General features: G+C 55.4%; 1 protein-coding gene across 2 annotated transcripts in view; it reads right to left on the bottom strand.

Annotated features, from left to right (window-relative positions):
- KIAA0930 (KIAA0930 ortholog) overlaps positions 1 to 10960 on the bottom strand; it is a 36149-nt gene extending 25189 nt beyond the window's left edge. Inside the window, exon 1 of one of the 2 annotated variants that reach the window (XM_069103644.1) lies at positions 10595 to 10960. In XM_069103644.1, coding sequence (XP_068959745.1) covers positions 10595 to 10790 — 196 coding nt within the window. In that variant the 5' untranslated portion in view covers positions 10791 to 10960. The remainder of the gene's footprint in view (positions 1 to 10594) is intronic. The other variant, XM_069103643.1, reaches the window with a different exon arrangement.
- Positions 10961 to 12293: the final 1333 nt, after the last annotated feature.

The following is a 12293-nucleotide window of genomic DNA, read 5'->3' as shown; positions in this document are numbered from 1 at the left end:
AAAAAGGAAAAAAATGATTAGAAATACAGAAGTAAAGGACAACCTGGAAGAAGAGGAGAAAACGATCACATTAACAGAAAAGATGATTTCCACACAATCAAAACATGGTTATTTCAGAGACAAGATGCAGAGACTTAAAAATCATAGATTTCCCAAAAGGACCCTGAATCCCCAAATGCAAGAAATCACACAAGAAAACTGCCCAGAACATCTAAACACAGAAAACAAAGCACCAATCTAAAGAATCCATACATAACCCTCAGAACCCAGGGAGAGAATGACACAGTGACTACAATAATGTGAACAAAATCAACTTTAAAGACTTCCAAACTCTGATTAAAGCCGCTAGGGCTGCAGAGAGCAGATGGGCTCCTCCTCAGAGAGGTGGTAGAATATGGGTGCAAAGAGACAGGTGTTGTCAGACATATACAAAGCATCCATTTCCTCTACCTGATTCTCTTTCCTGGCTGCAAGGACGGGGAGGGAGAATTGACAGCATGGCAAGAGCCTCGCTGAAGCTTCTGAAAATAGAGGGGATCCAGGGGAAGCTCGGGAGGGGACGCAGGCAGGCAGTTTTCTTAGCACTAACTACCAGGCTAAACTTAATACACACTGTGAAAAACCAAACTGTCCCTGACACAAGTTCGCAGCTCCATTTACAACGTTCTGTTTTCTTTTCATTTGGAAAAGTTTGGGTTTCTTCAAATTTGTGAAGTTCATAAATTGAAGAGGACATTTTCCAAAGTTGAGCAGAAATCTGCCCCCCTGTGCTAGTCACCCATAGTGCCTGACTTGACTCTGCCCTGCCAGCCAAGCAGAATGAGGTGGATCCATCAGCCCCAGGCTAGCCCTGTGAATGCAGGCAATGGCCAGCTAGAAATCTCTGCTCCGAGTGTAGTCCTGTAGTTCAGGGTGCTCACGAAAGGCCATCCTCCCTATCCTTCTACCTGAGACTACTCTCTCCTAAGAGAAGCCAGGCAGGTGGGGCTGCCCCTAGAGCCTGGTGACTGGACTTCGTACCTTGGCTCCTAAGTGCTTCTCTGCTCTGGACCACCTTCTCATCTGTGAAATGGGGAGAATGATCTCTGCAGAACTTGGGGGGAGGGTGGATGGAAGGGTCTTTAAGCCTTCAATGTCAGAGCCTGAAATGACTCAGTCTCATGGGAAGCTTCCCCAAGGTAGGGCATCAGTCCCTTACAAACTGTGGTCTTAGGAAGAGTGCAACCTGGGATCCTGACTGAGAGATAAAGCCCAGGGTCTGCAACTACTTCAGAGGCAGGACCTCAGGCCAGGTCTTCCCAACTCCAAGGTCCATTCTCTATCCACTAGACAACACCACATCCCACAGAATCATACATTTAGAAGGGACCCACCCTTGGTCATTCAGCTAGTCTAACCCCCTCACTTTATAGAAGGGAAACTGGGGCAAAGAGAGGCAAGGTCACTTGCCGTGGTGACAGGGGAGGCAGGGTTCAAACCCACTTCCCAAATCAGGGCTTTCTAGTCACTAGTCACTCTTATTATAACTCCTTCCTGGAGGATTTCTGGAATGACAAGGACATGTCCTAAAATAGCAGAAACCCCACTGGCTCTAGGTAGAGGACCTGGGTTTGAATCCCACTTCTAACACTGAAGTGACCTCCTCAGGCAAATCCCTTCCCCTCCCTGGAGCGCAGGTTCCTCCTCTGTGAAATGAGTGTTACTCCTAGCTCTAGGTCTTAGACTCTCCACAAACTGCACAGGCTGAGAAAGCTGCTCGAACGAGAGACAGCAGCTGAAAAGACCTAGGTTCAAATCCTGCCTCTGCTGCTCACTGGCTATGTGACCCTAGCTCAGTCCTTGCCTTCCTCTGAGACTCAGTTTCCTTATCTGTTAAATGAAGATCCCAGAACCTGTTGAACATCCCTCCCAGAGCTGTTCCGAGGCTCCAGTAAGGTCAGCTGTGGAAAATGCCTGAAAACTTTGAGGCTCAGTGGGTAGGAAAGGGGCCTTGTAGCACAGACCTCACTACTTTACCAAGCCATAATCATCAAAGCACTCTGGTCCTGGGTGCTGGTCCTCCAGCAGAGGAGCTGACTGGTGGAACCGATTACAGGTATAACATACAGGAGCAACCAGAACTAAGTGTTGGATCAACCCAAAGACCTTGGCCGCTGGGCCAAGAACTTGGCCTGTGACAAAACCTCTGGGAAGACTGGACAGCAGTCTGGCCGAAATGAGGCCAAGAGAAGCATCTCCGGCAGGACACGTGCCACGGCAAAGTCAGAAACTGCGCCATCCTAAACCGTTATGGAGAGGAGAAGAGACTGCCCCCCGACCCACGAAGAAAGAAGAACTTATGGCCAAGTTCACAGGAAGTAAAATGGGTCATTTTGATTATATAAAATTAAAATGTTTTTGCACCAATAAAACTAACGTGGCTAAAATTAGAAGGAAAACAGGAAATGGGGAGGAAAAAAATCTCTGCAGCCAATTTCTCTGAGAAAGGCACTGGTGCCTCTGAATAAATAGGGAATGGACTCAAACTTGTAAGAAATTTAACAAAAATTTATTATAAGAGCCATTCTCCAAATGAATGAGTGAGCAAAGGATGCAAACAGGCACTTTTTAAAGGAATGAATCCAAGCTATCAATGGCCAAATGAAAAAAATGCTCTAAATCATTAACAATTAGAAAAATACAAATTAAAACAGTTCTGAGATTCTACCTCATACCCATCAGACTGGCTAAGTTGACAAAAATGGAAAATGACAAATGGGGGAGGGACTGTGAGAAAACAGGCACATGAACGCATCCTCCGCGGAGTTGTGAACTGGGCCAGTCATTCTGGAAAGACACTTGGAACTGGGCCCCCAAAGTTATTAAACCATGGATACCCTTTGACCCAGCGATACTGCTACTGGTCTATGCCCCCAAGGGGAATCACAGGAAGGGGAAAAGGGGCCTTATCTACAAAGATTTGTAGCTCATTTTGTGAGAGTAGCAAAATGATAGGACGTCCATCAATTGGGTGATGGCTGAACAAGTTATGGTGCATGAAGGTGATCCTATGGTGCTATAGGAAACATTGCAAGGGTGGTTTTGGAGAATCCTGGGAAGACTTCTGTGAACTGATGCAGAGCGAGCAGAACCAGGACAAGTTGTCCAATAACAACAATATTATGAAGACAAACATTGAGGACTTCCGGTCAATACAATGACAATTCCAGAGGACTCATAATGAAGCCAGCCGCCAGAGGACAATGAAGGACTCAGAGGACAGATCCTTTTGGAAACAGCCATGATGGGAATGTGTTTTTCTAACTATATGCATGTTCCAGAGGCTTTGTTTTTCTTGCTTTCTCAACGACTGGGGAGGTGAGGGGGAGAGAATGCAGACTTAAAAATAAAATTAATGTTTGAAAAAGCCCTCTAAAGCAAGGGCTACAGAAACATCAGCTGTCATGAAGGAGGGAATCACAGACCCCAGGAGCACAGGATGATAAACTCAGTCCAGAGAAATCTGTATTCCCAAGCCCAGATCCTCCAGCTCCTCCTTCTGGCCCTGGGGGAGGGGAACAAACTGGACAAGGAACAGAAAGCTCTGCGTCATGCCCACCCATCCCACTTCCTGTGCCTCTGCAGTTGGAGGAAGTCAGGGGGCTTCCCATGCTTTAAAAATGAGCCAAGGCTAGTGCCTCTGAAGAGGGTTCACACTTGTGTGGCTGGGGTCTCCTCCATCAGTCAGAGTGGAAAGGAATCTCAGGGTACATCCCTGTGCAACCTCATTTTACAGAGAAGGAAACTGAGGCACAGAGGTTCACAGATGAAATCACTTGCCCAAGGCCACCCAACAGAGGGAAGATTCAAACCCAAGCCAGACTGCACATCCAGGGTTCTTCATGAGCTACCATAGCTGAAAAGTTCATCCCTGGGGGCTAACTCTGGGGCACTGAGTCCATCCCACCGGCTGGTTCTCTGGCCACAGACAATTTGGTCCTTCCCATCCCCAAAGTGACACAGACTCATCCCTGCCTTCACAGACCTCCCAGAGCTTGGGTCCCTCTAGAACCTTCTAGAGCCAGGGTCTCTCTACTCTACTCCATGAAGCAGGATCAGAACATGTGAGTGGAAGGAGGACAGTCATGCCTTTGTGATTTTACCAGTTTGGGGAACTCCCAAAGAGAGGAAGCTCCCTTGCACGCTGCAGCTCAGACAGCACAACCCTCCTCTGCTCTCTCTCAGATCCCTGAAGCAAATTTGGGAAGTAGGCGACAAGGCCCTTCTTCCCATTCTGCAGATGGAACCTGAGAGGCCCAGATGAGTGAGGCAACTTCACTCCAGGCCACAGGCTGCCACCTAATCATTCAAACCCTCCTGGCTTCAGCCTCCCAGCAGGGCAGCTGCTGGCCCCCCCAGGAGAGGGAGGAGGGAGCAGAAGGGGCCTGGCTGCCCAGGAAGAAAGGGAAGAGAGGAGGCTTTCCCCATCCCTCCAGAGCCCGAGAGGCTGAGAGGCTTTGTCGCCCAGTGGAAAGGGCCTGGTCAGCAGTGAGTGCTACCACCTGTGGGACGCCAGGCTGGGCCTCAGGGCCTCCTACCAAATCAGGGAAATGGCCTAGGCCAGGGCTTCCACACAGGGGCTGGCAAATTCTTCTCTAATATTCTGTTAACCGGGGCGGCTAGGTGGTGCAGTGAATAGAGCACTGGCCCTGGGGTCAGGAGGACCTGAGTTCAAATCTGGCCTCAGACACTTAACACAAAAACTAGCCATGTGACCTTGGGCAAGTCACTTAAACCCAACTGCCCTGCTTCCCCTCTCAAAAAAAAAAATCTGTTACCTATTTTTCAACAGAACTGGTTTCCTGTATAATTTTATTTCAAGCACGTAAAAACAAGATTCTGAGAAGTCCAGGGTCCTAGGTGTCACCAGCCAGAGTGCCTCAGGGGCCGGCCCATGCCAGGTTACCAGACCCAGCCCACACCAGGTTTCAGGGCCCAGACTGTCTCTGAGGCAGGCCCAGCTCTGAATTCTCTATCCTAAGGGCCCTCCCAGCTCTGCCTGCCATCCCCTAGCCACCATTTGCCATTCTATGGGGAAAACAGATTTCTGCAGCAGAGAAAACCAAACCCTTTTAGGCTTTCCACGAGCGTCTGGTTCTCGCTGTTCCCTGAGGCAGGGGCCAAGTCAAAAGGGATTGAGTTGCTGCCTTCCTGGCCATCTGAGCCAGTGCTTCCAGCCTTTCAAGGGGTCCCAACCCCAGAGCCCGGTACCCAGGGCCCTCTATACCCAGCCCTTCAAGATTAGATGCTGGATTTATCAGGTGCTATGGTGGAGAGGCAGGCATGATAGGGGGGTGGAAATAGTAAGAGAATGCAAAGAACACAGACAGACCTGGGAGGGCCTTCAGGAGTCAATGACCCAACCTTTCCATTTACAGAAGAAGATGGCCTTGGGGGAAATGACTTGCCTAAGATCACACAGCAAGTTAATAATAAAACCAAGACTTGAATTCAGGTCTTCAGCCTATCTATCTGAAGCTACCAGGGGCCTTGGCAGGAGGCCCACCTCCCAGGCTCTGTACATGAAGATGCCCCAGACCATGGGTTCCCATGCTCTCTCTGAGACCACCAGGCCTGCTTCCAGCATAAGACCCATAACCTTCATCCTCAGAGAAGACGCCACCATTGAGACCATGTCTTTGACATCGCTGCTGCCACCCACTGCTGACCCACTTCCTCTGCAGGTGCCTTCCGACCCCAGACCCCCAGCTCCTGACATGCCTGCAGAGGAAATGATTGCCATAGAATCATGGGACCTGGGGTGCTGCCCTGAGGGTGAAGTGGCTGCAGCATTCCATCCTGGGAGCCTTCTGGCGCTGCTGAGCCCCTGGAGGCAGAGTCCACACTGGCTGAGTTTACTGCCCAGGGACCTAGCTGAGCATGCTTGGCAAAAAAGTCAGCACTTAATTAATGCTTTCTTATTGGTGCCTTCTGACTCCATAGCATCACCCATCTGCCCCCTTAGGTAAGGCAGGACCAAGGAAATAGGAGGGAAGTGAGGGCAGGGGAAGGGAGGATGGAAAGAAATCCCAGGTCCTGAAGGTCAAGCCTGGGGAAATGAGAGACCAAGCCCAGGGGAGGGGACGTCTCCAGCTCTGCTCAGGGCCAAAGAGACCCACAGGACGGTTCATCCACCAGTGCAGAGGGGACGCCCACCTGTCATGCTCCCTGCAAGGCAGGCCACCAGGCAGTGGGGGACTGGAAGAGACCCTAGGGGACAAATCCTAGCTCAGACAAAGACTAGATGGGAGCTCTGGGAGGTTCGGTGGCCTGAGGGCCGGGCCCGGTTGCAGCCCTGACTCCCTGCATGAACACAGACAAATTAGTCTGGGACTCAGTTTCTCCATCTCTCTAATAGGGTTCAGCCCCACTGGTGCTGAGATGACAGAAGGTTTAGATGACAGAAAGAATGGGAAGACACTTGGGAAGAGACTGGTTTGGTCTGGACCTGGGATTTCCTTCCTGGCCATCCCCTGCCCCTGAGGAAGTGCCCAGGCCAGCCATGCTCCTGGCCTGGCTCTGCCTGACTCCCTGGCCTTTTGCTGCCCTCCCTCACATGCCCTGGGGGTCGGCCCTTTCTCTCTGTCTGCTCCACCTCCTCGCACAGGCTGACCCATAATGAGACCTTAACCAAGGCATCTCTCACAGGTGCGGACAACTTGGCATGTCAGAACCCCTCTGCCAGCACAGACCAGCACCTCCCTGGGAACTTAGCATCTGAGAAAGCTCCCCGGGGACCCCCTTGTGCCTTGTCTGGGATTCCACCGCCAGGAAGCACCACAGCAGAGGGGACCTTGAACTCAGGCCTTGCTCCAACACAGACCTTCTGTCCCCTGGTTCCACTTCTACCCTCTGCTCCCAAAGCAGTGAGGCCAGGAGGGCCCAGGAGCTCTAGGGAAGGTTCCCCCTCTGGGCCCAGCTGCATCCTCCCCCTTTTGTGGTTAACCACTGAAAAAAGGCCTCCATGACCTCTCCTCTCTCTCTTAGCCCCTTACAATCCACTTCAGAGTCCATCAATCCCCCCAAACTGCCCTCTCCAAAGTCACCAGGGGCCGCATCTCAGTCCTCACTGTCCTTGGCCTCTGCAGGTGGCCATGGTCATTCCCTCTCCTCCCTGTGTTCCCATCATACTCACCTGGCTCTCCTCCTCCCTCTCTGACAACTCCTTCTCTGTCTCAGGACTGGCACCTCCAGGTCATGCCCTCTGACCTTCAGGGTGCAGCCTGGGCCCTCGGCTCTTCTCCCTTCACTCAGAGGTCTCACCAGCTCCCACTGAGAGCTTTTCCCACCCCCAACTCTGCTGACCTCCAATCTCTCATCTCCAACAGTCTTACAGACATCTCTGACCAGACACACCTGAAACTCACTGGGTCCAAAAGAGAAATTCTCCTTGCCCCTAACTGCCCCCCTTTCCCTATAACTGTGGAGCCCATCCCCCCCATCCTCTAGGTTTCCACCCTGGACTCCTCCCTCCCCCTCCCCACACCCAATCTGGTGCCCACACTCCTTCATGAACATGCTCACTTGTCTCCTGAGCCTGCCCCCATCCTCAGGCCCTCACTCCTAGATTATTGCAGTGATTGCTGGGTAGTCTGCCTGCCTCAGTCTCTCCATCCTGTACTCAGTTGTGCCCTCCTAAAGCCGAAGTCTGCCACATTATGCCCCCATCAATGTCCAGGAGCTCCTCAGCACCTCCACTTGGCCTTCAAAGCCCTCTATAACCTGCCCCTTCTACCTCCCCAGTCTTCTTACACCTACCTCTTCCCACATCTCTTTGGTCCCATGCCCCCGGTTCCCAACTATTTTATCCACCAGAGCCTGCATCGCTGGGCTTCTGGCATTTCCTCAACTGTCCCCCAGGCCTGGAATGCCGCCCCTCTTCATCTCTGCCTCCTGCCTTGACTGGTTTCCTTAGTCCCTTTGACATGCCCCCTGCACAGGAAGCCCCCTCCCAGCCCTCTTCATTCTAGGACACAGCCTGTTCTTCACATCTCCATGGCTGACTGCCCCATCAGCCTGGGAGCTCCTTGAGGGCAGGGTCTGTCTTTGGCCTTCCTTTGCAACCCCCGCACTTAGCCCAGCACTGGGCACCCAGCAGGCACTTAATGAATGTCTGACTAGCTGAGTGAGAAGAGGGATGACCATGCCAGCTGTGGAGAGACTACTAGCCAAACACCTGTGAGGGGGAAGGGGAAGGGAGGTGGAGGTCGACTCTGAGGCTGTAAAGGCACTGGCCCCAACTGGGGGTAGGGTGCTGGCCCAAAGAGAAACGGGTCAGTTTTAGGCAGCAGAGATGTTTGGGAGACCTACAAAGCTGGAGGTCAAGAGTCCAAAGGGTAGCTGGTCCTGCTGGCCCAGAACCCAAGCAGGACAGGCCAGGGCTGGAGGGAGACATCTGAGAGAGAGTGACAGGGAAAGGTAACTCAGCGGGAGCACAGAGCCTGGCCCTGCTGTGTCCAACTGCTCATCTGCTCAATGCCCCTCACTAGCTCACTATTGCCCTCCCCGACCCCTGACCCTGGCACAGGTCAACTCCAACCTAACTCTGAAGCCTCCTTTCCCACCAGGTCTTAGCAAAACAAGACACACCTGACCGCATTCCCCCATCTGCTGAAATCCTCCATGGGCTACATCCAGTCCCTCCTACCCCACCCTCAGACCTCCTCCCCAAGTGCCCTGACTGGCCCACAAACATTTAGGAAGTGTCTGCTGGGTGCCAGCGATTAAGAGACAAAGAAGCAGACAGAGCCCTGAGGAACTCACACTCCCCTAGGGCCAAGGGGCAGCTCTGAAATGAGCTCTCCTCAAATTTCATTCTGGGCCACAAGAGGAATCCCTAGTCGTACTGCCTGGAAGCTTCTGGGCAGCAGGGGCTGGGGCCAGCTGTGTGCTCTCTGCCCTCTGCTCTAGGACAGGGCTCCACCCCCTGAATAATCCTGGGAGCTCTCATTTCTGTCCCACTCACTTCAAGGTTCTGGGATGTTCTCACACCCACCCTGCTTTACTGGGGTACTGCCAGAAAGAAAAAATGGTCCTTTTTCCAGAGAAACTAAGGCTCAGAGAGCAGGAAGGATTCTCCAGAGATGGGAGATGAGAGGGATCTGTGAGCCAGGGCTCAAATAAGGTCAAATGACTGTCTCTGGTATCTCCAGACAGAATCCCTATCTGCTGCCCCACCCCCACCCCAGGCCAAGTGTCCATTCCTCAAGGGACAGCAAAGTGTGTGTAGAGGGCTGGGGGGTGGGATCTAAGGGATTTCCGGGCTTTTCTGAGCACTTAGAGGGCTCTGGGAGCCTAGATCTCCCCTTGGTTGCAAGAAAGGCTCCAGTGACCAACCATTCACAACTCCAGCCCTGATGTCAACGATCTCCAGTAGGAACTCTCATTTCCAGGCTTCCTGGGGCCTCTGTCCCCCACAGTGCAGAAGCCCCAGGACCTCAGAGCTGGAAGGGGCCTCAGCACCCCAAACCCAAGAAGTAATGGGCCCCCACCTCCAGGGCTCCAGTCAGGACACTGGGGCTCAGACAAGATGAGACATTGATCTGTCCAGTCCTGGCAACCTAGGGAAAGGATCTGAAAGGCCAGCTAGTCCATGTCCCAGATTTCACAGAGGAGGAAACTGAAGGCCAGAGGGGGCCTGAGGGCACCCAGGCAGGCAGGAGGGGAGGAAGCTGGAGTTGAGATGCCAGCTTATGTCTCCAGCTTTCCAGCCCCCTACCAAATGCCAGCTGGGGGACAGTCTAACCCTGAAACACAGGCCAAGCCTCCTCCTCCGACTTGGAATAAGATGAAGTCATTCACCTGGGTGGGAGGGGGTGTCTGACTCACTAAGTGTCTGAGGAGGTGAGAGGCTGGGATGGGGGTGGGGAGACTTCCCTCTTCTGCCCTCTCCCCTCCTCGAGCTTCACCCCCACCTCTAATTCCAAGGGCAGCTGGAACAATGGGGGGGGCACCCCTGCCCACCTGCCTGCTCGATGCCCCCAGACACACCAGAAAGGTCGTTCCCTGGGCCCGTTGCCTGCACTCCAGCGGGTCTGGAAGGGCCTCGGAATGGGGTGACCAGCAGAGTCTCCCAGACACCACCCCGCCCGCCCCAGCGTCCCAGCCTCCGCAGCCTGGCCCGCCCCAGCCCAGGAAACAAAGGCAGCGAGCGCGCAGGAAGCCCCGGGAGCTACCATCGGGGATCTCCAAGCACCCGGACCTGCGGGCCACTCTCCTTGCACACCCAGCACCCTGACAACTGGCCCCTTTCGGGCTGCTCTTTCGGACCAGGCGCAGGGACTGGGGGAGGCGGGGGACAGAGGGAGGGGGCTTTAGGAAGCAGGCGGCGCCCTCCCCTCCACCTCCGCCTCCTTCAGGACTGGCTCACCTGCAAGCGGGCACCGCTGGTGCCCCCCCCCCCCCGGGCCCCCCTTACTAGCTTGGCCCTCCTCCCCCGGCCCCAACCCCCCCCTGCCCCCCCTCCCCCTGTCCCCCGCCCCCCGGGGCCCCCTCTGACAGGGGCCTTCGCCCCCGGACCCCCATTCGCCGATGCCCCTGTGCCCCCTGTCCTCACCGAGGCCGCTGATCTCCTGGCGGAGGCCGAGACGCCTCCGCTCCTCCGCGATGGCCCGCAGCATTTGCTGCAACGAGCGGTCGCCCCCACCACCGTCTCGAGTCCCTCCGGCCACTGGCCCCGCCGCCGGCCCCTCCTCCTCCTCGTGGCTGGGTTCTGCGGGCCGGACCGGGCCGGACGTCCGCGACGAGGCCATGGGCTCATCGCAGGCGCGGGGGCCCGGGGAGGGAGGGCCCCTGGGGAGAGGGACCCGAGAGGGGAGACCCCCGGGAGCGCCAAGGGGGCAGAAGGGCGGACGGGCCCCCGCGCTCTGGGGCACCTCCTTGGGCGTTCGCGGCGTCCGGCGTCAGGCCGGGCCTGAGCCCGGCAGCAGCGGCGGCTGGACCGGCAGCGCCCCACTGGGGGGGAGGGGGAGGCGACAAGAGGGCGGGGAGGGGGAAGGGGGGGCTCCCCCCGCCCCGCCCCGTCCCGCCCCCACCCCGCCCCTCCCCAGCCCCCTCTGGGCCTGCGCCGAGGGAGAGGGCGGGGACAGGACTGCGGGCCGCTCCCCACCACCCTAACTTCGGCGGGCTGTTCCGCCCGCATGTCGGTACCCACGCGGTGCAGACACTGCCCACCTCCTCCCCCACCCCTTCCACCCACTTCACCTGGAGGCCGCTCGGCCTGGCCCTACCTGTTCCCAGCCCAGTGGCCCGGTCACGTCTCCACACCGCGGCCGAGGGCTTCAGTTTCCCCCACCGGGAAGCACGGCAAGAAGGTCGGATGAACGAGCCCAGAGCCCGCGCGAGGCGAAGGCTGCGAAGCGAGCGCTGTGCTTTACAGAGTTACGAGGCTGGTTGTGATTACAAGGATACAAAGTTACCTCCGGCTCTTAGGCCCCTCGCTCGGTACCTCTCCCCTCGGTTGCACTCCCAGCAGCTGCTTGCCCCTTCTTGTCCCTCAGGTCCCTCCTCCGCAGAATGAAGGCCCATGGCTGCATTGCTCCCGGCAAGTGGAGGGAGGCCAGAAGAACATTTGGAAAGGAGGAGGTAGAGACTGAAGGGGAGCCCATCCAGGCCTGAGTGACCCCAGTGACTGCTTGCTCTTCACCCCCAAAACTTGCCTTCCATCTTTAAGCAAGTGATCATGGACCCATTTCCTGAGTCTTTCCCACAGGCCCCCCAAACCAGCCCCTCTCTGGGGGAGGAACCCAGAGCACACAGCTTTGTGTGGGGGACTCCTAAAGGCAGAGGGTGGACGGTAGGGCTGGCAGTGTGGGCCTTGGCACTGCCTGCCTGGCACCAGCCTTCGCTGCCTGGATGGGTGTACTTTGGGAAGTGGCTGGGGCTTCTGGGAGCTCTCCCCAGCTGTCCAGCCCCACGGAACTCCCCTGGTTCGTCTGCCATCCCGATCAGTGGGTTCATTCTGTCCCCAGTTTATTTGTTGTCACTCACTGGTATCTGTGGATGTGATTATTTTGTCTCCCAGGGGTTTTTGGGGTGTCCGGAGCCTGCCTGGGAGGGCCCCCCAGTAAGGATCTCTCTAGCCAGAGAAGATGATCAATCCAGGGTACAATATTTACTTGCAAAAACAATCCTTTTCCCTCCAGCGTTCAGTGCAGAGATGGCCTGGCCTTCTGGCCAGAACCCTGGAGTCCAAATTCTGCTCAAGCCCTGGGGGGAAGGGAATCATTGAGAGGGGCTTTCAAAGTCACACAGAG

This window comes from Petaurus breviceps, unplaced genomic scaffold (genome assembly GCF_028583685.1).
Source record: "Petaurus breviceps papuanus isolate PSGF00001 unplaced genomic scaffold, PetGlider_PUasm1.0 610, whole genome shotgun sequence".
Lineage (NCBI taxonomy): Eukaryota > Metazoa > Chordata > Mammalia > Diprotodontia > Petauridae > Petaurus > Petaurus breviceps.
Note: the sequence above shows the minus strand (reverse complement) of the source record. Positions and strands in the feature narration are given on the sequence as shown.